At 46.8% G+C, this 26,974-nt stretch overlaps 1 protein-coding gene across 1 annotated transcript in view; it reads right to left on the reverse strand.

The window, feature by feature from the left end:
• Window positions 1–24,466, reverse strand: part of WLS (Wnt ligand secretion mediator) — a 36,827-nt gene extending 12,361 nt beyond the window's left edge. Inside the window, exons 1-2 of the mRNA XM_040610740.1 lie at window positions 24,228–24,466; window positions 8,609–8,881 (exon numbers count right to left, since the gene is read on the reverse strand). Coding sequence (XP_040466674.1) covers window positions 8,609–8,881; window positions 24,228–24,333 — 379 coding nt within the window. The 5' untranslated portion in view covers window positions 24,334–24,466. The remainder of the gene's footprint in view (window positions 1–8,608; window positions 8,882–24,227) is intronic.
• Window positions 24,467–26,974: the final 2,508 nt, after the last annotated feature.

Genomic DNA, 26,974 nt, shown 5'->3' on the forward strand with positions numbered 1-26,974 from the left:
AAAAAGATGACGTATACAACTGTATATGGTTAGAAGAACTGTATAAAGGAGAAACCATGCAACTAATGGTGCATTTTGCTCACTTAAGCATGATAGCAGAAGTCATCTATCAGTGCAACCTTCAGTTTCTTCTGGCTGTAGGTTCACCATCCTTGAACACTGAAGCCTAACATCTTGAATAAAAAGGTCTATCTAGAATTCACCCCTTAAAGATGTATTCTACCAGACAGATGTGAAGTGAAAGAAACACAAAGGGTCACAGAGGCCTTTAGGTGGGATGGGAAGGGAGGAGGCAGGGAAAGGCACTGCTGGGAGAAGTCAAAACGCATCAACAAAAGTACAAATTGCTTCAAAATTGCCCACAGCTAGGGTCCTCTGCTCTGAAAAGGTAAGCCAGGGTCTCCAGAGTAACAAGAAAACGCTACACAAAGTTCCTTTAAAAAGACAATAAACACCCTGAAGTTTAGATACGCTGGTCTTGCTGTAAAAACCTCAGAAACTACCACACACGATGGAGTTGATGTTTTCTGTATGTTTTGTTTAGCTTCAGTCATTCTACATAAGACTTTTGAATAAGACTTCTACATAAGACTCCAGGCCCACACCAGTACCGACTTGTTTCTGCCTTTACAGATGCACTAACTTGCACGTCAATAAACACACACGGAGTTTATACGCCCAGATAAGGCTGCTGCATCAAATCTGTGTGGAAACAGTCAGTTCATCCTTTCCTGGACATGCTGACAGTGACAGTATGGGATATAACTGCCCTCAGATATGCTTTTGCCAGGATGCTGCCAGGAGGTCATTGCAAGAAGGAAGTGGGGCTGGAACACACATATTTAGGCACCATAACCGAGCAAGTTCATGAAATGGAGCAGCTGAAGCCTGCCAAGTACCAACACAAATATGCTTTGAAAACCTGAGGCAAGTCTGTACCAGCTCTACCAGATGTAAAACCCTTCTATTTACCAGGCACAGGTCCCAGAGAGGGCTCTGAAAGAGGAACACGTTCTGAAACAAGCACGTGCATACTACAACTTACCCTTTTTTCACCACCAGATCACCAAACTCCGAGAGCCACAGCTGCTGGAAAAGCATTGGAAGATGGCTACAGAACCATCCAATGCTTTTCCGCGGCGGAAGATGGCTACAAAACCACTTGTTGTGCCAACAGCAAGGCACTGGGCTCTCACTGCAACCCGCTCACGCTTGCAAGCTCCCTAGAAGCACACTGTGGCACGGTCCTCAGCTCATTCAGGTCAGAAACGCCTCTGCAGATCTAAACTGGCACACACAGACCCTCCACTGGGGCTGCGTCACTGCAGGCGCCGCCGCACGTGCTCTAGCCTGTAAGGACGCGGAAGGCGCACACAGTGCCGGTGCCCACAGCTTTTCACCGGGAACCCTCTGTACGGACGCAGGGCTGCCTGCTCTCGCAGCAGCGGCACGCACAGGGCAACGGGCAGCCGAGACATAACAAGACTTGATGAACTTTGAAGTTCAGCTCCAAGAACAAAAATAATCTAGGCTTCATAGTTCTGAAGGGAGGCTGTTTCATGTCTACAAGTAAGCATGAGTCTTTCAAGCACTGTGTCCCCCATATATTTGTCATCTTTCAGTTATATTTTTGTTGGGAATATGTGGTGGCACACTCATCCAAAATGATGGGAAGGGGCGTGGATGGTATCTGTGGTTTAGACTTGCTATTTATACAGTGTTTGGAGGTGGCTCTGTTATGCATCTGATGTGGATGCATCAAGATTTTTCTGAGCTTTTTTTTTTTCTTGCACACATGACCTATACCATCCAGATTGATACAAAGTTCCTTTCCACACAGCAGCCATTAGTTAGGTTTCCATGAAACACTAATTTGCCATCTCAGATCCGCTATTTAGAAGACCAGCAACACAGATAAATGGGAACATAAGGTTAAACTTGGCCCAGCTAAAAAGAACTCCAAACTTCATTTCAGAAGCCATAAAACCAAATGGAATGCTTGGGATTAAATCCAACAAAAACAGCTTTCATTATTTCATCTTTGCAATCCAAATGTTGCTGCTGCCATCGAGTCTGAAAACCAGAAAGCAGAAGATATACTAGTAAGTGCCTTTCTAGACCAATGGATTAGAAGCTCCCTCTGAATTTCCATCAGTCTCTGCCACTGGGGCAACGGCTCCTGGTAGAAGAGTTTTGTACAAAGACCCTTCAAGGCTGTCAACATAAAATACGTATGTAGGTATATATACAGGCATAAACACCCACTTTTTTTTTTTTTTTTTCCAGCACAGCAGACTGGTAGTCTTACCCTAGTCTACTCGCAGCCTTTCAGTAGCAATCCTCGTTGTGCACAGTGACACACTGTTTGGCAAAGGAGTGATTATCCACATTAATATAGAAATGTCAGAGGGTGATTAACAATTTGGGGGTTGTGGTGTGTGCCCTTTTCGTGCACAGCATCAATGCTCCTGCAGCTCTGTGAATACCAAGGGCAGGCGATGTGCCTGCACAGGCATATATGCACCGGGGAAGAGGGAGAGAAGCAGCAGCTGATGTTCCGCTGTGCTTGGCTTCAAGATAAAAGGTGTTTTAAACCAGTGTTATTTACCATCAAAACAGTGGATAGGAGGAGCAAGCACGAGGCAAGAGACTGACGGTCAAGTCAGTTTTTACTTCTGGAAGTGCTGAGAGACAGCAGAGTATTTTAATTATTCAAGGCTGAGCCACAGCAGAAGAGGAAGAGTACATGCAAGGAAGGAAGAGAAAAAGCCACTGCAAACCTGCGCTCAGCTTCTGAGACGTTAACATGTTTGAGGAAAGCAATTATTCGCTTCATGCATGTTAATCAAGATTCTCCAGAATTTCCCAACAATAAAAGGTAGGCATAGGTAGGTAGAAATTTCTGTCTTATTCAGTACTGAGAGCTGAAATTACCCATGCCAGGAAACTTCACCTCACAAGAACCATGTCAGAGCACCTCTGCACGACATGCTCTAGATTAACCTTGCCCATACAGATCTTGTAATGACGTCTGGATAATTTGGAGCCTGGTAAATCACTTCTGGTATCAGCAGCTTAACTGCTGATTGACAGCCTCACCATATCATGAGATTATATTAAAACCCTTGCAGAAATAAGACAGGTCTGTTTAGATGATTACACATTCTAGGGATGACCAACGAGGAGACATGCTCCTGCTAGGGTTCCCAGCTTTGAGCTTTCTCGATGATTCTCCATTCACAGGGCTATGAGATGCTCTGAAGCACATCAGAGCTGTGACCCTCTGACAGCAAGGGACCCCCCGGTACCTGCACCACCAATATATTGTTTTTTTTCACAGTGGCATTTTATTGCCAGACTTTCAGTGCCCAGGATCTTTTCCATGATTCACTTTATAGTGTGATATTCACACAGGATATCTTCACTCACATTACAATAGTCTAAAAATAGAGAAGTTGTTTCAGAAGATGCCTCTGTGCCAGCTGCATACTAATACAGCAGTCTGGGAAGAAGCATATGCAAGCAAACAGAAGAAATGCTAGAATTATTTGCATTACACTTCCATGCTTCACCAGCTCTCTAAAATTACAAAACCTACCAAAGAGACCAAAATTGGATGAATCTGAACAGCAGTCTGCAGTGCTCAGCCATCTGACTGTACACAATTGCTTTCCAACTGCAAAAACCCCAGAAGTCTCACTTACTAGCAGTTTAAGTTCACTAAATATAAAAAGAGAGGAAAATGTGTGTTTTTTAGACTGAAAATTTGTCAAGGCCCTTCTATACTGTTACACTATCTGAAAAATAAAGGCGCTGTTACCCAATGCCCAGCACAGTGCAACCATCACTTTGATGCCCCAGGGTCATTGCACTACTGGGTGTCAATTCAGTATTAAGAATTACAGGTTTTCTTTTCCACAAGGTGAAAAGAAAGGCAGGAAGAGCCCAGCTCTGGGTGTTCCTGAAGCCTACAGCAGTCAGGGAGCAAGCAGCACCCAGGTCCCTGCTCTGGCTAAGGACAGATACCACTGAATTATTTCTTGGCATGCAGAAGGTTGTACTGCAAAGCAGCTCAGAGAGAAGGACTGATGTTCCCTGTTAAGAACCCTGCTGCTTGCCAAATGCAGATGGCCCAGACCCATGACAATAGACCGGCCCAAAAAACAAATTAAAAGAGAGAGAAATCCCCTCCAAACTCACAGCACATCCTCTCGGCCTTCTCCAAGGTATCCTGCCCACGAGACCCCAGCAGCAACAACTAAAGCAGGACTGAATTTTTTAAGTGACCCTGATGCGCAGGGAACAGAGATGACCACCTAACCTACTGAGGAAAGGGGACTTGCACATTTGCTACCAGCAACCCCATCCACAGATGGCCACAGTGCTGCGGAGGGGAAGGAGAGGTGGCTCCAGGAGCCATGTGGACACCCATCCTGTCTGAGAGCAGGGACTGTCCTTCCAAGGGCAGGAGCTATTTTGGAGAACAGTCCTTGACGAGCTAAACAGCCTTCATCCCTCTCCTGAAAGCACCCGCTGTTCCCCAAATCCAGTGATGGGAACCAGACCTAATTGCGCGGTGATGGAGTAACACTTGAGCTTTAGAAGAAATCTTTTGTGCACAAAGGTATTTCTTACAGCTGGAAACCAGAGGATGGCTGCTGCTCCCCTGGGGATGCGGCCGGTGGCACTGCAGATGGACGGATGGATGGATGCACACCGGCACTGCCATGCAGGGGTCTGGCTGCTGCCCTGTGCCAGCGGTTGGGCAAGCACCCGAGGGCTCCCTGCAAACAGGGCGCTTTGCACCGCAGCAGGAGCAAGTCCTGCTTGCAGGAGTCCTGCTTGCAGATGTTGCTGTCCTCGTGAGTGGCACTAAGATTTCCCATCGCAGCTTTTGCAATTGAGGTACAGGCAGTTTTAAGATAACTTCATCTCATTTCTCTGTCCATTGCTTTTGCCTGTTCTGGAAAGGTTTTTTTAATAATTGAATGCACAATGCATCAAAAAAGGACAGGGACAGCTTGGGCACAGAAATTGCCTTTTCCTCAGAGAAACAGCAACTTCTGAGTCCCTCCCGGCTTTCCGTGAAGGAGAAACACAAGGGAAGTAGCTCAGCTTCTAAACATCTGCATTTTGAAAAAACTTCTAAACATCAGCATTATGCAAGTCTGGAGCAAGTTCCCAAGACAAGTGTGATTAAGGCTGGCTCCTCCTCTGAAGGGTGCAGGTCCCACAGGGTGTTTCAGGAGGCTTGGTGCAGCTCTCCTGCTCCCTGGGGCACCTGGCCAGGGCTGCCCCTTCCCTCTGCCCCTGGAGATCCCTTGCTGGTGGGATGTGGAGGGCTGACACACAGCCATGACTCCGGCTCTCCGGAGATGAGGGGAAGCATCGCCTGCATCAGACGCGTGAGTCACCCTGACAACTCCCTACAGACAGCCCCACCGCCCCGGAGCATCCCTCTCCCAGGAGGGCTGCAACAGCCAGCACCCTGGAAAAGCTGAGCCCGCAGACTTGAGGCAGATGCAAGTTTTTGTTCTGTGCATGGGCCTTGCTTACAGATTGCAGGGCAAGGGGACGGCCAAGCACCTTTGAGGAGGAAAGTGGGTGACAGTTTGAGGTATGGCTCAGCAGCATCCCCAGCAAAGACCAAGAAGGGGAGCGTGGCTGAGCGCAGGACCCAGCACATCTTGCATGAACTTCAACATTTTCAGACCACACTGCAGGGTTCCGGGAGCCAGCAGAGCCCAGGGTGTTTCACAGGGAGGTGGGTAAGAGCATTTGCAGATACCAGGCGGCGCTACTTTCCTAGATGGTCTGGGGCAGCTTCAAGACAAGTCATTATGACTGTGACTAGCAGCGGCTTAAACAGCTGCGATGCCTTCCAGGAGCCATCCCTGGTTTGGCACCAGCCCCTGCCAGCATTAACTACAGCGGGATGACTGCTGGCTTTGAGGTCCCTCAAAGCTTAAGAGAGAAGAAACTTGAACTGTGTATTTAAAAGAAGAAATGAGGTTATTTCACATTTTCAGTATTGCCTCTTTGGATGACCTGATTCCAATTACTCGATTGATGAAGCTCTTAACACTAATGCAGAGTTAGCAGCAAAATACAGGGACCCATATGCAATTATTTCGGGTTTGTTTGTTGTTGGTTTTTAATCTATTACAACGCAATCTAGCAACTAACAACTGTGTTACTCACTAGTTTCTCAGATTTTACACTTAATTTACATCTGCCTTCAGCTTGGCACCAAGTGTAGGAAAAGAGCATTTTAAAATACTTTCTTCAGTCAACAAAAGAAAACCTTCAAGATGTGCCAAGCAAGCTCAGACCACAAGAAGTATTAGTGTCCCTTGCCTCCAAATGCTTCTTATAAAGAAAAATTACCAGCACCTGCTGAGCTGATAATGACCAGAATCTGAGTCTTTCCCAGCTGCAGAAGTGGTACAGCTCACCGTCAAACCTTGCTTTTATTACCCAGAGGGCAGCCCAAGACAAGCTGTTTTGCTTTTAAATCCCCAAAAAAGTTCCCACCTTTAAGGACTTGGTCACTGAACAGCACAAATAATGACCTGAACGAAAAGGCTCTCTGCCCAGACAGGAGAAATACTGTCAAAAGCTTGTTTAGCATTCTAGCAACCTGCTCACAGGTGCTCAGCCAGTTACTGACTCCAGCTTAGCTGTCTGACTTTAAAAGCCTCCGAACAAAGTGTCATTTCTCTAAACGCAATCATCTCTTGAAGCCTAAGAAGCTGAGGCCCTAATAAAATCACAAAGCTACTCTCTCTGTATTTTAGACGTAATTATAGGGATAAGAATAATATGTAAGCTTTATACAATCTCATCTTTAACTTATCTTGATGATACATTAAATAGCTAGGGAAGAACAGGTCCACGCTGAGCAGGCAAGGCAGCGAAGGAAACAAAGCTGCCATGAAAGCTCCAGCAGACCCTGGGTGACCGGCTGCAGGCACCAGCACGGAGGTTCGCTAGTCCCCAGCCCAGCAGCCAGGTTCCAAGGCAGATTTGCTCCCCGAACTGATTTGCCACACAGTTATGTGAACACTAGAGCCAGACCTCCAGGCAGGCTGCAGCCAGAGGAACAGCTACAGAAGCCCCAGTTCAACCAGTGTGGTTGAATGTTACTTATTCATTGTTAGGTTACAGCTGTTCGAGAGAGGGATTTTTCCCAAACACTTTAAAATATGCAAACACATGTACAACTCCTCTTTCAGTAAGGGGCAGATCAGCCTTGCCCTGGCTGCTCCTAACATCCTTTTGAAGAGTTTTTGCAGGGTTATTTTTGATTTTGGGTGTTTTGGTTTTTGGTTTGGGTGGGTTTTTTTTTTATTTTATCCTCTTGCAGGTACTAAGGGTGAATCCCAGTAAGACAGCTTCTTCCACAGTTCCTGTACTTATACAGTCCTCCAGTTAATTTGGACAGCTGTAGTTCCAAGGCCAGAAGCGACTTTCCATCTGCATGTATCAAATCCCAGGAAAAAAAAAATAAAGTATCTCACAACAATTGATGGAAGGTAGGGCAGCTATTTCAGTTGAACAACCAACCTCAAACTGAAAAGGCTGGAGTTGCTATTGCGACAAAGGTTCAGTAAATAAACATCAACTCTTCTGCAACTGCTGCCCAATGGAGAGCACGTGTTTAACAACCCAGACACGAGCATTCCTTCTTACAAGCTCCTGATATAAGCTTACAGATCAATAATTTCGTTTACTGACTACTTTGGCTTGCACTTTAGAAACTTATCACACAAAAGGGCTTGGCAAAGACAGAGCAGAAGAGCACGGCTTAAAGTCTTCAGCAGTGGGAAACCAGTTTGAGTCTTGAGATAAAGGATTTTGGGGGCAGGGACATTTATAAAATTAAATAAAAAATTAAAACCCCTCACGACACTGATTTTTCACCACCTCAACACAGAGTGAGACACCCAAACTAGAGCAGTGAGGTGATGCTGCTGCTCCGGCAGACGTGGTGCCTCCAGAAGGGACATCCCCACTCCTCACTGCTCCAGCAGACCTTCAGCACCGGCCCTGGCGCTACCTTGCATGGCAGCAACCAACTCAACCTGCTCACTGCTCAGAGAGCTCGTCCAGCCAAACCCGAGCATCCGCTGGGGAGGCTGCATGATGCAGCTCATGGCTGGGCACGTGCACACCCAGCACAAGGCATGGGATGGGAACACGTAGAAACAGGAGGAAAGAAGCAGCTGAAAGGGTTGGGCTGTATGTATTAACAACTGTGAACTGTTGCTGTGCACTGAGCATCCTGGAATATTTTGAAAAACTGTATAAAACCCAGGAGTGTATGCTACAACAGCAAATTGCTGGATTGAAACCAGCGTGATGGGCTACACACTTCCACCGGGAACCTGCTCATGATTGGCTTAGCTACTCACTAGTGTGGCATGAACAGCCCTGCCTGCAGAGATACATGTTGAGATGTCTCATTACCAATTCCCACCTTTAGAACATGCTCCTGCATCACCTCACTGCATGGAGGCACTGCAGCAGTTAACGTATGGTGCAAGAGAAAAGCGACTTTAAGAGAAATGCATTGGGAAATCTACTAACAAATGACAGAGTGACTTACTCAGGTCATTGTCCATCTTGAACGCGATGTCCAGCTGCATGATGAAAAGCATGAACTGGAACCAGGGGCTCATCTCCTTGCTAGGGAGGGGAATGTGCACGGCAAACACAATATCGTTGGCTTCAATCTGTTTGCTCACTGCCTCGTCGAAGTCTTTGAGCTTCTCGCAGTGGTTGGGTCCCCAGGGCATCAGCCACTTGGTTTTGTGGTGGTTTTTTCTTACATCAATGCACTTCACTGACATGTAAGGAACAGCTGTAGTGGGGCTGGGAGCTGTAAATGGAAGAGAAGTGCATTTTTAGCATCTTGAGATATCTTATATAGTGGTTTCCGCACCAAAATATGCGGCTATATATTCAACTATTTGAAGGCAATTTAAAACAAATGCGTTAAATTATTCTCCTTCACAGATCCTTGATCTTGCAGTTAAGTAATTAAGTTTAGTGCATCTACAGACATATTACTGACTTTGTAGTGGGATCAAATTAGGATCAGCTAAAGCAGCTGGAATCTGCTGGTTCAGTCTCAGATACCTTAGTTACACCAGAAATCATAATGAAAGTTACTGGCGTCTTTTTCTGTGCATACACCCTTCTGGTTTGCTCACTCAAGCCAATCCACGTACGTGCAAAGCACGTACCTGTATCGCAGACCTAGATGGACGAACTAATCCTAAACCGTGTGGTCCTGCAGAACAGGGCAGGACTTAGCAGAATGATGTGAACCACGCACAGACACACATTTCCTTGAGCAGGAAGGCTTTTCTCACTGCTTGGTAAGGGAAGACAGCAGCGCCACTTTGCATCTAACCCAGCCCAGCAAACTTGCTGTGGGAGCCGTCTCAGCCTTGCTAAAACTCCTCCTGTGGAAAACACCGGGTACACTGGCTGCCTCCATGATGCTCCAAAGATCCTTGCTCACCCACTGCTGCTAACTGTAGGAAAACCTTTTGCAGGAAGGTAGTTCTTCCTCTTCCTGTAAGTCAGGTGTGAACTAATGACTATTACAACCAAAGATTTGTCTCTCTTTCCCCTAGTTAGTATTTTGTGGGTTTTGGTTTTTTTTTTTGAGATATTGGGAGAAGAGAAGCTGAGCAGAGATCTTGGCTCTGAAATGCTCCCCAAACTCTACCCTGCCCCATCACCACAGCAAGCCACAAGGCTTGGTGCATGCACTTCAGATACTAATTTTGATTGCATCAGGTCAGTGTACAACATCCCAGATCAGACAAAACTACGGAGGAGTATACTGCTTGGGCTTTAAGTCAATGAGGAAACAGCCCAACCCTGACATACAAATAGGGATGAAAGCAGAAGAGAAACATGTTGCACCTTCAGCCAGAATTTCAGCATATAACATCTCCAAATCTCAGAGAAAAAAAAAAAAAGCTCTTAAAAACTGAAATACATTTCCAACACAGTTCTGCCATGCAGTCTTCTTATGACAGCAGTTCTGCCCTGTTTCCAATATCATTTGGGAAATAAATATTTTAATGCTATTTTAATGCATCACAGAACTGGCAAACCACGGAGACAAGCAGAGCTAGAGCTGCTCCAGTTCCTTGTCTCCCCAGTATGATCCAAGGGGCTTCCACAGGTCAGAACATCCAGTGACCAGAAGGTTGATAATTCTCCTGTCCCTTACGGATCTATTCCCCTTTTGCCATAGAAAGTATTTTTTTTGCACAACGGCCAGCTCCATATATTTCCCTGCAATTAAGCCAGAACGGTCTTATTTTTTGAAGTATTACCAGGGAGGTACCATTGACATGCTGTAATGAATTCCTTCCAGCTTCACAGCTTTGGGGAAACAGACAGAGCAGGTTAACTCTATTCAAGAGTTTTCTTGGTATTTGTTTTCACTAGAATTTGAAGAAATTAAAGTTATGTATTACCAAGTTGTGAAGTGACATTGATGAAAAACCCCAAACTATCCAGCCCTTTTTAAAATGAAAATAAGGCTTGAACTTGAAAAATTTAAGTTCAAATTAAACCTAATAATGTAAAAATGCTCTAACACAAGTGATAAGCATTGAAAGGTCCCTATCTATGAATTAAAACAGAATTAGCACATAGAATAACAGATACCCAGGCACACAGAATAACAGATGACTTAATGTCAAAGTCTGCAGAGAAAAGACACCAAGGTGGTCATGTAAAATTGGGGATAAGCTGGCCAGCCCGTGAGCTCCTGCAGAAGGTTATTTTCACATTGTAACCATCTTCGACCTGGCAGATGGCCCAGGTCCCCATCCCTGGAAATGTTCAAGGCCAGGCTGGATGGGGCTTTGAGCAAGCTGCTCCAGTGGAAGGTGTCTCTGCCCAGGAACCAGGCGGTCTTTAAGGTCCCTTCCAACCCATCCTATGATTCTATAACTTCCTGGACAGATCACAGCTAACCAGCAAACTCCAGCAGCAAGCAACAACACCCTACCTACAAACTTCCAAGTATTCCAATAAGAAAAAAACCTGAGCAATGCCCACCCAGCCACCCGCAGCCTCAGCCCGGGCAGGGCCAGCTCCCCGGCTCAGCATGCCGACATCTGCACACGCTACACCCAGATGATTCAGACCTGGCTCCCTGGTAATTTGGACGCAGCATCACAACACCAGCTCTATTGCTTTTTGGGATCCAAGCCAGGAACCCTGCATAGCATCTTCCCTAACATGCCACCTCGTCAGAAAGATGACATCCGCACGCCTTCCTACAGGCAGGGGAGAGATGACTCAACGTGCCAGTCGGGAGGAAGTTATTAAAAAGCAGTTGTTTATAAACTGCATTTTTTTCCAATTTTTTTGACAGCAGTAAGTTTCTTCTTGCTGAAGAGCAGCAGTGATGCTAGCATAAAGGGTGGGCTGAAAGGAAAGGGATTTGCTTAAGCAGAAATACTCCCAGATTCATACCTGCTCTCGCTATCAATCCACAGCCTAAGCACATCACAGAGATGTAGCACGGCTGCCTCTCAAACCCTCGCTGCATCCAGCAGTCCCCCAGGAACCACAGAAAGCTCATGTGTTACAGCAGCCCCCCCAGAAGAACAAATCACTGATAGGCCAGAAAGAAACAGCAAAACCAGAATAAAAAAAAGCATTCAACAAGCAAACAAAAAACCTAGCTGCAAGTCCAGGATTACAGAACACTTCAATGACATGCCACAAATGCATAAAATGGTGCAACATTCCTTCATCATGCCTGGATGCAGAACCTAGTAACCACGGCTGAGACTGCAGCTGTAAGTGAGTATTAGGAATATTGCTGTGAAATAAGCCAGCTATCCAGGCCAAGCTCTCCAAGCTTTTTAACTTTGACCAATCTCGGTGTGATTTAAGAGTGGGCATTTCTGAATTAAAAGACATTGTTACTTCTACAGAGAAGACTAATGTTTCTTGCTTTGATGCAACTCATTATAGCCATAAATACATGTTTTCATCACCGACCGATTATGATTTTAAATACTTGGCATGCTCCCTTGAGTATCCCCTCTGCCAAAGTTACAGCTTTGAGGAGCAAGAGACAATCGCTATATATATTCCTTGTTGGGAACTGCACACCAAACAAACGTCGGCACTTGGCTCCCATTACTTATTTGGCTCCAGTCCCATTAAATTCAAGCGAGTGTTGAACCAAGTGGAAAAAAATGCTTTGTGAAACTGCAGCCAAGTCAACTAACAGTATTACAAAGTGCTATGCAAAACAAAGCTAGCATCGAGGGATTTCAGTTAAAACGTGGTGCCAAGCAGGCTGCTTTCAGCTATTCTGCCTGTGGGCTGGTAGATGCTTCGGCTTTATATATTAAATGATATATGTCAGCCTGTAAATAATTAAATAGCCATTTATGCATAATACAGCGGATAAGCTTCAGCCTGTGTTCCAGTCTGCTTGCTGTGATGAGAGGCACTGCAGTAATTAATGCAGGTACCATTTGGAGGGGTTAACAAAGTAACCAAAGAGCAGGGCTTTTATCAGGAAAGTTTTGCAGAAGCTGGTTAGGAACGTGGCTCCCCAAGAGCCCACTCACTTGGGTTGGGGCTGCCTGGGGAGCCCCCGTGAAAGAGCCCCGGGAAGGCATCGGGCAGGGACCCCTCACACCAAGGGCTTCAAGCCCTGCGGTCACAGATGCCAAAAGCCGTAGGCATGAGGCTGCCAGAGCTGCTAGCACTGTCGGTGGATACTTCCAACCCCCCTACTTAAGAGAAAAAACTTCCCACAGACAAGTTTAGAGACAGGATGATTCACAGCAAACGCTTTCAGAGCAACAGGCAGGATCTCCAAGAAGCCAGCGTGCCTGTGCCCAAGGGAAGCACCTCTGTCACCTTCCTTAGCTCCGATGGGACAGACCTTCATTAAATCGTCCTTGAAAACCGTGGCAAGCACAGACATGAAAATAAAACCAACGCAGTCTGAGCAACCTCTCTTTTGCAGTTCACTGCTTTTCATACTAGTTTGGTGAGTGAGTAGTTTAGCCCCTTTGAAGTTTGTTTGCAGATATGCTATAAACACAAAATGTCTTAAAGGTAGGAGGCGACCGGCTGGCACAGCCAGCCCGTGTACTGCTGGGGATCGAGGACATGGCCCACCACATCTCCTCCAGCAAAGTCTTCGGAGGTGCCCGGCTCACTGCAAAGGCCTCAAGGCTATCCCAAGTTAGAGGAGGTCAAGGCAGATCCTGCTGTCCCTGCCAAGGAAGCATGGCTCCTCGTGAGCAGCCAGCGAGCCCCCGGAGATCCATGTGCCTTCCAGCAGCACAGCCACCGCTTCCCGGGGAGCGAAACCACATCAGACATCCAGGCAAGTTTCAGATGAACTTTCAAAGCCATTTCAGCTACGTCTTATGGATTGAGCCAACTTTTTCATATTATGTCCAGGGAGATTTTTCTCTCTTTTCATATTGGCAGCACCATATAGCCTATATAAAAAAAGCCGTATAGCTCAAGCATATGAATTTTCTCAAGGTATGTCCCCAAGAAACAGCAGCAGTTAAAAGCAAGGGAGACTTGGGGGGGGCCAGACATAAGTTGAATTGCTTTCAGTTTTGAATGATCCAAACCCACTCAGTGTTGTGTTGAGCTGGTAGCGGTGTTTCACCCAAGGATGGCAGTGTTATAGTGCAACTCCAGCTAAAGGGATCTGAAAGAGTCATCTCAGCATACTTTATAGCTAGTAGCCAGAGAGGTCAAAAATCTTATGACCTGATTCAGCAAAAGATGTCATCATTTAGTTTCTCAGCACTGGTGACCATCCTCATTGCCAAGGTAGAGAGGATTTCTCTCCCTCTTCTCAACCAGATTCAGAGTTCTTTCACTTCACATAGACTAAACAGAGTACGAGCCTAGGCAAACAGCCAAAGTGGTTGATCACACAGCTGAGACACCCTGAGCCATCCAACGCTGCTTCTGCTCCCCTACATTCTCTACAGTAAAACCCTACAGCATCTGCTGAAGGAACTCAGCATCCTACCCCAAATACTCAGCAAACTGGTAACTAGCAGGGTACTTGGAAGGGACCTGGGGGATCCAGGGCTGGCCGTCACTGGTGTCATGCTTTCTTGAATCACTGGGTTAGACCCTGGTTACCACATTGCTCCTGAGTTTGGCTTCCAGAAATCCTCAGAAGCGGAAGTTTTAATTCCGTTCAAGACAAGTGCAATACTGCGGCCAACTAAATTACACAAACGGAAGTATTCTGGCGGTGGGGGAGCTGGCAAGTTTTAGTTGAGACTTAACCCTCCTGGTCTGGTTACTTCAAAAGAAAAGTAAACACCTGTTCCCCCAATCAATACAAGCATAATTAATTAATTACAGCATCCCAACCTTTATTTTGTTAGGGTGAAGCCTCCCCATGCCAAGCAGCAATCACATTTACAATCTGTGTATATTTGGTGATTGCATGAGGGCACCTGCTGGGGAGCACATCGTACGGACATAAACACGACTGGTCAACACAGTTCACTTTTCCACTCTGAAAAGTCACAGCTGGTTTTCCATAGAGCTCCCAGATCTTCCGAGTGCTTTGTCCCCTCACCCGCACAGATGCTTCTGCTCTTCTCTACCCAACTCACTGCCTCCAGCTGTTGGGTGCATTTACAGCTGATGCTTGGCTGCCCCTACAGAAAAATTAGGGTCCCAAAGCTTAACTGAGTTGAGGTTAAGTACAAAGACTGACAATAAGTAACACTTGAGGAAGGAGGCCTTTTGGTGGCCACAGATCTTAGTGAGTCTTCAAGCATAGGGAAAAATGACATTTCACCTTCACATTTTTTAAAAAAAACCCAAAAGTTAAACCAGTTATGCCTTTAAGAACGGTAGAAGAAAGCAAGCCTAATTTCTCCAAACAGCTATCCATTGTTAATAAATACCTTTTCAACATCTTTGTGCCACAAGCAAAACTTATTCCCACCTATCTCTTGGTTTAACCTCTCCTGCAAAGCACAGTGGTGATGGCATGTGGCGATGGGCGAGGGCAAGTGCAACAGAGAAAACTCATTTAAAGAAACTCAGCACCATTTACAGCTCACTGGACTTCCCCTGAAAGATGTCAGCAAATAGCACTGAGCAGCTATAGAACTTTTTATTATTAATTTTTTTTAAAATGCTCAAAGCCCCAGTTCAAGGCTTGACAGCTTTAACTTCTCTCTAGTACCTCAGTAAGTAGCTTTCCTTCAGTTTCAGCTATACTGTCCTTGAAGCAATCTATCTCAGGTAAGCATTCATCTGTTCTTTTCTTTTCTAATTAAAAAAAGCAAAAAAAAAAAGCAAAAAAAAAAAAAAAAAAGCAGCAAATAAGATCCTACCTGTAAAGAGGCTTAACTCAGGAACTATTCCTCAGAAGAAAGAAACAGTTTTTCTATATTTAGACTTAATTTTTTAAATTAAAGAAACTCTCTACTCTAAGTGAGCTCAATTTTTCAATATTTTACAATAATACATATGCCTAGATTTGCATAAGAGCCATCATCACTCAGTTTATTAGATTCAATAAAATTAAGTAGATCTTTAAAATGCTCCCACAATAAACCCTCGAATAATTCCTTCCTTCTTCCCTCCTCCATACTCCCGCAAACAAGGCATTCAGCCCAGTTACAAGGATAACATCCCCTCTCTGCTCCCACATGAATACTTACCTCTATGATATATATTTTGTACCTTCTCATCTAGAACACCTACAGCATTTCAGATTAACTACTGACCCTTGCTCTCGCACTATAAACAAGCCCTTTAGAAACTCTCAATTGCATTGTGTCTACATTGATTAAAGCTTGAATCCTACTGACCTCATGTGGTGTTAACTTCTCCCATGCACCAGGAGCATTCTGCTTTTCTACTCAATTACCCCCTTCTGTGCAGAGCCACCACTACCCAATGAGCACACACAATGGACTTCTGCTTCATTACACTAACCAACAGCAGGATAGGAATAAACAAGCTAATTTATCATCGGACAGACTGAGCTTTTCCAACTAGAACACTGAGAACCTGAATAACATTACATATACTTATTATTTGTAAATATGTATTTATTGCACTGTGAAAGTTTTCTTTCCTGACCTTGACGCTACCGGTTTAATACATTAGTGACAGTGACCACTAATGAAGTCTTTAAATTACTGGTTTTTTATTACTAGTTACTATTTCATGAGCTACAAGAAAGCCTTTTTCTGAACACTGGCAGCTTTTATGTGCAGAATTGCTGTATATTTAAATCTCCTCACTCATCTCTAAAGAAAGCACAAAACAAAACACCTCCCCCCCCAGAAGCTCACTCCCCTTGGGGAGGGTCCTTCTTTCTCATCATTTGGCTTCAAGCTTTATCAAGGCCACAGTCCTTTAAAGCCTCAGGGCACCATTTCCATCCTTAGTTACAGTGGGAGCTGCCAGACATGCTATTGTAGCTGAACACTTCTATTTCTGTCATCTCAAATAGGATTTTTTCAATACTACAGGTTTCTCTGTCCTTTTTTGGGTTTTTTTTTGGTGGGGTTGGGTTTGTTTTTTTGTTTCGGACCATGACTATGAACTTGCCCAAACCACCAGAGCCTAGTTTGGGAGATTCCTGACCCAAGCTGGTGTTCTGCATCCAGGTCCCCTGCTTTGGGTGCGCAGAGCAAGCCAGCAACGGGCTGTGCCCATGCCTGTTCTAGGGACTGCACTGGCTCAGGCTCTTCTGCCTCATGTGGAAGGTGGTGGGAGTCCTGACCCAGTTCAGGGGACGGCTGGATGACGGCGGTATTTGGCATCACGGAGGGCAGCCTAGGCCTCTGCCGAACTCCAGGTACTCTCTTACCAGACCCGGGTGGGAAGTGAGCTGCCAGGATGTGGAGGTCCCTAACCACACACTACAGCCAGCAGAACAGTCATGCTGAGGTTTTGAGCAATTTCTACGCTTGCTTATCTCCCTATAACCGTGCAGTAGCTCGAGATACGTGTGCATATTCATGTTGGAGGGCTAGCTGGTGTTGTTGGGTTTTTTTTGCTCAAGATTTGTTCCTCAATGCTACTTTCGCAGCTTTGGGCCATACTAGCAGAAAAGTTTTCCATGTAGCACACAGCCTCTTTGGAGCAGCACAAATTAGAGATTTTCTTCAGTAAGTTCTCAAAGAGCCACAGAAGCAGCTGTGCCAGCAGCCTTTAAAACTGAAAGTGTAGTCGGGATCCCCACTGTGGGAACAGAGTCCAAGCACCCTGCAAGGCTGCTGCCACCGAGTACCAACCAAAGGGCTTCTGGGGAACAGTCTTGCTCTCGGAGATAAGGGATTATTCCCTCAGCCCCAGGCAAGTCACAACACAAGAAAATCTTTATGAGGCAGTAGAGTACAAATATATTTGCTGGGAGAACTAAATGAGTGACCTCCACGATTCATATACATATGCAACAGCAACCACAAATGCAAATGAAGAGAGCACTAGCAGTATGAGTTCCATAAAGGCAGAAATATATAGTCAGAAATATTTTATTTAAAAGAAGGAGAAAGAAAAAAAAAAAAGCAGAACTGATCTACTAATTGCCACAGGCAGTTTGATCTTCTTCCAAGTCGTCCTTTGTCAATTCTCGACTCAGATGAAATGCATTTCCTGCTACGCCCAGCCAAGATATTAAATCCCTGCAAACAGAGGTCTAAAATAGTAGTATGACCTGACGTTATCCAGCAGCTTTTCTCCTGAGCGACAGCCTGAAACTCCCCAAGTGGCAAACTACAGATAACAAGATACCTTGAACCCGCCAATGCTCAAGATATGTAAAGAATTTCATCTGCATTTGAATAGGAGGGAGCAGATCCCCAGGCTGGGGCCAGCAGCAGGCAGTCCTGGGGCAGACTGACACCTTGCCACCCTTCAAAGGCTTTCCGAGGCTATCAGAGAGTTATAACTTGGCCTCAAAGACCATAAACGTTATTTGCTAACAAAAAGACTTCCTGCATAAGGGTTATCCCTTGCAAAGCGCAGAGAGGCAGCACGACCACCGCTTGGTAAGCGTTCAGGTCGTGTTTTAAAACCAAACCTGCTTAGTTAGAATCAACACAAAAGAAAAAGAGAGGCAGCAAGAGGACCATCCTCTTCACATAAACTACAAGGCAGAGAGCTTCCCTGATGCATCTCCCCCCAGTCTAATAGTCTGGAAGTGATGCAACTGAGAGAAGAGCAAAAAAAAAAAAAGCCCCAGCACCTTGGAGGATTTACAGCTGTGCCACCCGCTCCTCAGGCCCCCAGTGCGGATGTTTCTGCCTGGGAACTCTCAATTTCTGGCACATTTGCCCATTCAGCTACAGTTACAGCTCTTAAAAAGAAGAATTGAGCAGACCTAAACTAAATAGACATGACCTTTCATGTCTGCTTTTTCATCGGCTCCCAGTGCTTCTGCCAAGGCTGCAGCACTAAAGGAATGTGTCTATACAGAGAAGTCTATTGGCATTCATGTCCACGGTACAGCACCGACCTATTCAGCACAGCTTGCCCATCTTCTGGAGAGGCCAGTGATGAAAGAAAGTCAGGCACATAAAAATGGTCTTTGTCCTGGAGCCCACACTCTTCCCTAAGCAGGCTATATCCACATACCTTAGAAATCAGAGTATCTCTGCCGTCAAAAGATCAGTTCAGCCCTAAGAAGGTAATGAAATCCCAGGAAAGAAAATTAAATCCTGGAAACTCACTGTTCAGGAGCCAAATCAGACATTTAGATAATGAACTGGAATTGTTGATAGCTACTCAGCCATTTATACACATGACTCATTATCTCTCTGGGCGAGACACACAAGTAAGAGTTTTATTTGCTCCGGTCAAAACAATTCTGTTTTTTCAACCTTAAGCTGAGGCAAGGGAGCAGTGAACCTGCACCTTCTTAAATGCATCCCCCTCGCCTCAGAAGACTCATGTGCTAAATAAATACCTCCACTTTTCCAATCAGTTAAATTTGTAAAGTGTACTTTTGGGCACCAGACTTTCAGTCCTTAACTGTATGTATGCCTGCTCCTGGACTTTCTCTTCATCACAGAGAGGTTCTCCTGCATTGGCAGCTCATCTGAACTGAAACCAAGATTATCTATCTATCTGTGACTTGGGATGAGGCATCCTTGGAGTCCTGGAAGTAACTTGCATAAAATAAGTTATTGAGCAACAAACCAACCAAACAAAAAAAATACCAGTTTTGAAGCAGGAATATTGCTGCACAGACATCTGTTGCCCAGCTTCTTCCCGCACCTTCCATTTCAGCCTGCCTATCTGCCCAGCTTTGCTCTTTCCTACATCCTCCTGTGGTACTGGAAAACCAGGGGAAAGATACACATTGCTTTGCTCGACTAAAGCAATGGGGAAAGACAGAAAGCTGCAGGGGAGGTGGGGTAATTTCTTGACCCTGGGTTGCTAGAACAAACCACACTGTTCAGTGCAGGACAAGCTGGCTTAACAGCACGCCAGCAAGCATGCCAGAGGCTGCAGGTTTGTACGGCTGCCCCGCTGCTTTTGTGGTGATGAGGCAGTGGCACAAAGCCCACCGAGATGCACAAAATCCTGCCTGGGTGCCAGCAGCACCTGAGAGGCTCAGCATTCTCCAGCACTCTGCGGGAGCTGCAGAGCTATGGAGCATTATGAAAAGTGCCCCACGCTTTGGGACTTGATTAACCCAAAATTTCCTGCTATCCCCATTAACTCCAGATGGATTTGAGCAGTAAAGTCTGTTTTCTTTCTTCCCTTTTTCTTCTTCTTTGTAAAATGGTGTGTATATATATAAAAGAATTCCAGGATGCAAAGGAAATTAGAAAGAGGGACACCGACAACAGCTTCCCACAAGGTATACAGAGGAAGAAAATTTGTAATCAAAAGCTTTGGTTTACAGCAAACCAAGAGGCATTCAGCCCACACTAGAGTCAAGTCAGATTTCCATACAGACAACACTTCTACCACCCAGCCAGCAGTCAGGAGAGGACACAAGGTGTCCTAGCTCAGCTTTGGCCCTGGAGCAGCAGTCGTGGCGTGACCTCCATTGAAACACCCTGATCCAAACTCCCAGTAACAAGCATGGCCAGACAGATGCTGCAGCTGGTCCAGATGTGGGAAGGTCTGTCCTCATGCCGAGTCCAAGACCGTCACCAGCTAACCTGGCTTCTTATACTTGGTTAGCACAACTCAATGCCTGTTTAAGCCTGGCAGTACTCCTGGAGCCAGCCAGGATGCCAGGTATCTGGCTAAACCCCCACCATAGACTGAAAAGGCAGAGCATACATATGCATAGCATGCAAGGGCTCCTGGGACTGCCAGCATGACTGTAAATTAGCGTTAGCCTAATTTCTCACAAAGATTAATGCTGCCTTGAATGATAACAGAAAGCATTCCTGTTTGATTCCATTCTCCTGTAATACATGTATGCTAGCATTTATAGCGAGATAGTTGTAATACAGCCTTGTGTTCACTAATTTTATGAATAATTTTTTATCAAGTACTGATACATCCTTACTGAACACATAACACGCACAATCCAGAAGCATAACCTTTAAACAAGATGCTTACCACAGAACAGAGCAGACACCCAAAATTCTGCAGCATTTCAAAACAGGACAGTTTGAAGCTGCGACAGTCCCAGTTGTCTGGAGCCAACAGTTCATTACCACAGCGTGACAACAAAGAAATGGCTCGATAAAATTTTCTTTTGAGGCATTTTCTGACCCCCCCATCTTTGCAAAGCCTCCTTAGACGGTCACAGGAGCTTCACCTCGGTAAGGGAATGACTCCCATACATGTACATCTCATGCTTTGCCAACAGAGTTCTAAGCAAAACCCATGTGACAGCTAATAAGACTCCTGCTTCTAGATAAAAAGAGCTGTCAGAAATGTGCAAGCAGTATTAAAACTCAGACATTTCGCAGTTACCTGCTTAAAAACCAGCTAGAGAACCACCACTGGCAGAAACCCCCAGTTTCAGAAAAATGAAGCTTTGTTGTCATTGTCATATCAGGTACCAATGCATGCATTTTTGTATTTTGGACTTGCACAAGTAATCTGTTAAAATAGAGCACTTAGTCATTGTTTTGAATTATGACCTAACTGACTGCTAAAGGAAAGGCTGGTTTAGCTTTGTAGCTGTGTTCCAGTTGTGTACATATTTTGGTTTGTCTAGACCTGAATAAACTAAAATAACTAGATCCTTGGTGCGCTGGATCAAACCAGACCAAGAACGCTATTTCAGTGACACCTCAGCTCCCATCCCACCTTGTGTCACACCTCTCTGAAAAGCAGCTGTGCCATGTCATTGCTGCCAGAGCTATCGGCAGTGTGAGCACTCATACCACTGCTTCACTCCCTACCAGCTGCCTCCAGCCACACCACAGAACATCGGCCACCGACCCATTACTCACCAGATGCCTCTTAGAAAATGCCTCGTGCTAGGAACTAATTGAAGGGGCCAGGACCCCACAGCTGCAAGCCCAAGGGTCCACCACATGCCACTGGCTCAGAGCTTCCAGGGACACAGGGACCCCAAGGTCAAGGGGAGATCCAAGGCAGCTTCCCGGGAAGTTTCATGTAGACCCCTGAGGTGCGATGCCCTGCCCGTGTGTTGCAGTGCCAGATGTGGACCACACTAGTTTACATGTAAGAACTTAAAAGAGTTGTTTCACAGGCACATATACGCTTAAGTTTCCAGCTCCCAGGAGGAGCCCCTCAGCCCTGCTGCCCCACAGCCATTACACTGAAGGGTGTGGAGGTGTGTGTATGAGCCTCTTCACTCAGAAGTGGTAAATACTGTGGATGAAAAACCAGTTTGGGTGATTGATTAGGGCAGTTTAATCTGCTAGAAGATCAGAAGTGGGGTTTTCCAGCTATTAAAGTTTGTTTGCCCACAATAACCCTTTAGGACTCGCCCGCAGATAGATGCACTTACTCCAGCTGTATGAAGTTACTTAGAGTTTGTGCAAGGCATTGAGATCCAGCCCCAAATCACGGACCTGCCTAGGCAGCTTTCCAGCCCTAACATCAGCTTGGGCCCCCCACCCAGGATGGGGATCCATCATGGATGCAGAAACAGCCAGTGAGGGAAGGAACAGGGAAGATGGAAGACTGAACTAATAGCATCCAAGTTCTTTCATCTCACAATCCCTACAAACTTGAACAGAAATACTTCTGTTTGTTCCCTGTAAACAGAAACATATCTATTTATCACACATGCCCCCAGATGACAACAGAAACCTGGCTTTCTGATACCAACACCTTCCATTCGTACAAGCAACTTACTTTTTTTTAAACTTGGAAGCAACAAGCTACTAGAAAAAACACTGAAGTTGAACACCGAGCCTGGCTTCTCCACATAACACAGGCCAAGACGTTTTATCTAATGAATCAGCATCGCGTTCAGTAACCCGCTCCTGAACCAGCTCTTAGAGAAAAAAGGAAAGGGGGAGGGAAACCCAGCCAATCCTGACAACCTTCAGTGTTGGTTCAGGCCCACAAGACGAGAAAAACTGGGTTTTATCCACTATGTGCCAGCGACAACTTTGTGATTAAGCAAAGACGAGGAAGCTAGAGAACAAGGGGAACTTTAGTTTTTAAAAATTTTATGTAGTAGTATGTCTATAGCTCTTAGAAACTGAAAATTAGAGAGGGCACAAATACAAAGCACTGACGTGCACCAGAAAACACAGAATCTGCTTTGAAGAATGGCCACAGATATTTTTTCAATATAAAGACCACCGCTTGGACAGCCCAACCTTAGCCTCCCAAATAAGTGCAATAATTTTCCCAACGCCCCTTCAGAGCAATGGGACTTCAGCTATCCACAGCCCGTATGGAAAATGCCAGCAGCCCCCGAGAAGAGCCTGCACCAGAGGAAGGGGGGGGACGGTCCCTTGGGTGAGCCAGCCCTGGCCCCGAGGGAGAAGGGAGTTGGGGGGAGGGTTTGGGGGGGCAGGATTCCTCCGCAGGAGGGTATCACCCACCCCCCTCCCCCCCGCAAATCGCCAAAGTAGCCACATAGACACGAAGCTCATTCCAAGGAGCTGGCGCATAACTCAGCTGCTTTCTAGTAAAAAAACAAATAAATAAATAAATAAAAATTCCCGGGACTGCCCCAAAACCATGCTCTCCTCCATCTTTCTCCTTCCAACTCCAGGAAAAAAATAAAAATAAAAATAAAAATAAAAAAAATAAAAACCCTCGGAGGTAGAGCGATGGCAACTCCCGACTGCAAGTTTGTTGCCAAAGTTTCCACCCGTGCCAGCGCTTCCCCAAGGATTTTGTAACGCTCCCTGCGAGCTCCTGAAGAAACAAACACAATCTGGGCTTAAAAAAAAAAGTTTTATGCGAGGAGGTTCGCGTGCGAAAAGCCGGGCTGCCCCAGCGGCGCGGGGAAGCGGCTGGGGGCAGGCGGGACGCGGGGGGCGCTGCCCGCCCCCGGGGCTGGGCGGGGGGCAGCAGCACGGGGAGGGGAGGGGTGCGGGTTCAACCCCCCTCCCGGGCAGCCACAAGCCCCGGCCGAGCCCGTGCGGTTTCCAGCGGGGATCGGGGGGCGCAGGGGGGGTCCCCGGGAGAAACGACCCCGGACAAAAGCGCGAGTGCGGCGGCGCGGGGAGCGGCTGCTGGCGGGGGGGCGGCGGGCACCCCACCCCGGGACAGCAGGACCAGCCCTGGCCTCGCCCGGGGCAGCGCCCATTAATTTCCCTTTTTTCTTTCTTTTTCTTTTTTTTATTTTTACTTTTTTTTTTTTTTTTATCATTCTGGCAAGCGGCGAGGTTTCCTCCTGCGGTCGGTTCGGAGGCCGAGAAACGGGGAGGGGCAGAGGTAAGAAAAAGAGTGGAGAAAAAAAAAATTTAAAAAATAAATATATTTTTGAAAAAGAACCCAACTTTGCAATGCAAGGCTTCCCTGCGCGACCAGTCGCCATAACTGAAGATTTTTTCCCCCCCCTTCCTCTTTCTTTAAGTACGGACTGAATCCAGGCCAGAAAAACTTTTCCTCTGCCCCTTCTTTTCTTGCAGGCACTAGAGTGAAATGTGCACAAAGAGGCCCAGGGAGCCGTGTTTTCTTAACTACAATAGCAGGGCTAATTAGATCATAGGAGCGAGTCAGCGATACTGTAACAAGTAGCTAAACAACGCGAGCGAGGCGAGGAGGAAGAGAAAGTTTGCACCTTCGGCACTCACCGATCAGCCCTCCCACCAGAAAGGCGATGACTTGGAAAACCAGCAAGATCCCCCCGACGATGCAGAGCTTTTTGGTGCTCATGTTCTCGATGATGGCCCCAGCCATGTTCGCCCGGCGCTGGGCGCCCCCCGCCGCTCCCCGGGCGGGGGGCCGGGCGGGCGGGCAGGCTCCGCACTGATTGCCGGGCCCGCCGGGAGCCGGCCGCCGCTCCGCCGCCCGCCGTGATTGTGGCCGCTGCCCGGCTGCATGTGGCTGCTTTAAAGGAGCTGGGAGCGGGTCACATGACGCCGCCTCCGCCGCCCCTCCCCGGTCCTGCAGCCCCGCCGCCGGGCCCGCTCCGGCCCCCCGGGCCGCTCCCCGGGCGGGCTGCGGGCGGGGCGGCCGCGGCCGGCGCTGCAGGTGAACGCCCGGGCTGCCGGGCACCTACGGGCGGTGCAGGCGGCGGCAGCCTCACGGGGGGGCAGCAGGACGCGAGGCGCCGGCCCCCGCCCCCCCCCCCCGGCACCCCCGGCCCCCCGCCGGCACCCGGCTTTCCGTTCCGGCTGAAACGCGCCGTTGCCTCTCCCGGCTTGCCGGCGGCCCCGTGGCGCCCAGGCAATGCTTTGTCCTTCCCCGAGCGCTCCCTCGATGCGTCTCTAGCCCGCGCCAAGCAGTTTCTCCGAGTTTTGCCACCCTCCCTTCGTCCCTATCTCCCAGGCGAGGGCTGGCAGCGGGGATGCTGCGGTCCAGCCGGGAAGATGCTTGCCGCCCGGTCTGAGGCGCTCTGCTTTACGCGCTGACCCAGGATGACTCCACTACCCCCTGCCACCGTCTCTGGTTTTCAGCGGCAGTGCCTTCCAGCAGTTCATGGGATACCACAAGGATCCGTGCTACGCCGCCCTCCTAGCCGTGCAACTTCACTGCACAGAGTGCCATCGCGCGCAACCAGACCGGGTGTTGCCAGTAACCTCCCTGAGGAAAAACAAGCCATGAAAGGGAAGAACTGGTGACAAAAACATAGATGAGAACTACCAAAATGAAAATCGGGTCGAATACTTAAGAGGCACAAACCAATGATAAGCTGAAGCAAAGAGTCAGCAATGAGAAAAAAAAGTTCAGAAGAAACAAATGCAAAAACCCCCAACAAAAAATGGCAGGAAGATTGCAGAAGTGGTGGCAATGCAAGGTGGTAGCCCTGTAGCCAAACCTACTGGGCTTCCAGGAATGTGTTCGGTCAGTTTGGGATACAGAGAGCGTCTGCACGCTGATTTGCCTTGCCTAGCCTAATGGGAGCGTGGCGCATTACAACGGCATGGGTAAGCAGCATAGAAAGCGAATCTGGAAACTCAAGAAAGAGCAGAGAAGCAGGAGGCGCGGGGTTTCACTCGTAAGGAATGACTGTGCCAGACCTTGGCCATACAACCTATAGTCAACGCCAGGAGGGGAGCGCAAGAACTGTATGTACCTGGTGTTTCGTTGATAGATTTTTAGGAAGAGGTGCCCTTCAGAAAGATGGAGGGTATGTGTCCCTGCCCAAGATCAGGCCTCAAGCACTCACTTGCTTTGCACCCTTTCCCTGACCAGAGAAGGGACCACAGCTGGCAGCTGGTGTCCCCCTCAGGAAGTGGGCTGATTGCCCTCCTGAGCCTCGAGCCCAGTCCTCCAGGCTCCATGCCTCCAGGAGCACTCAGTGTGCTGGGCTCCCAGTGTGTCAGAGACACGCAAAGGCGTAACGCCAGAGGCCGGCCGATGATACCACGGGGTATTTTGGATGATGTCATAAGATGCCATGCTACGATCAAGATCCTGGCTACAACAGAACCCATCTGAAAAGCATTGCAGCAGTGATCCCCAAATGCTTATGCTGGGTTTCTAGCACTAAGTCTTTGGCATCCAAAGTTGGGCTTGAAAAACAAAATTAAATTAAGCTCATGTGCTGTTGTGGTGTTTCACTTCTGCGATCTTTTCTCAATTTGCAGAGCTAAATAATTCTTCTCTTCCGCCAATATAAGTTGGAATTATAGGCGTTAGGGATAATTTTAAACATTTTGTGACTGCAGGACAGATTAATTTTCCAGCGTATTGCAAGTTTAACTTTTTTTTTTAGTTTAATCTTTACTTTTACATTCCAGTTATGACTTCAATGTTAAAAATAGCTCTTAATGGACAAGTCCTTTGTACCCATTATGATCCCACTAGGATCATTCACACAGACATGCTTCCAAAATCAAAGCCTGTTAGTGGCTTTTTGCAGAGACAATTAAAGACTTAAAATACCAAATACTTTATATTGAAATGATAATAACAAAACCAACGCATAGAGCAATTGCTATTGAATTGCTATTAAAAAGGCTTATTTTGAAATATCTAATACTAATCTAACATTTGATTCTGAGTGACAACTTTTGCTATTTTCTCCGTTGGAAATGGCACAGGCTTTTGAATTCCGTCAGTTCCCTTACGGTCTGTAATCACCGCTGACTGGGAGAGAGCCTTACAAGTCCAGGCCACCCTTCAAGGTCCCACAGGTATCCAAATGCAGGGACCTGTATGACCAAACATCTTTGGAGCCACGAGTGCCACTAAATCCAATCTGCCTTAATGACTCTACAAAAGTTGCATGCGACAGTCGTCTGTTAAATGTCCTATTTGTTCCAAGCAATGTATTTCTGGGACAGAAATGTAAGAGGTAGAGCAAAGATCTTGCCATCATAAAAACTCTTAAGTGAAAAAAGTAAAATAACAAAAACATAGGAAACAATAAATT

The sequence above is a fragment of the Falco naumanni genome, chromosome 11 (assembly GCF_017639655.2).
Source record: "Falco naumanni isolate bFalNau1 chromosome 11, bFalNau1.pat, whole genome shotgun sequence".
Taxonomy (NCBI): Eukaryota; Metazoa; Chordata; class Aves; order Falconiformes; family Falconidae; genus Falco; species Falco naumanni.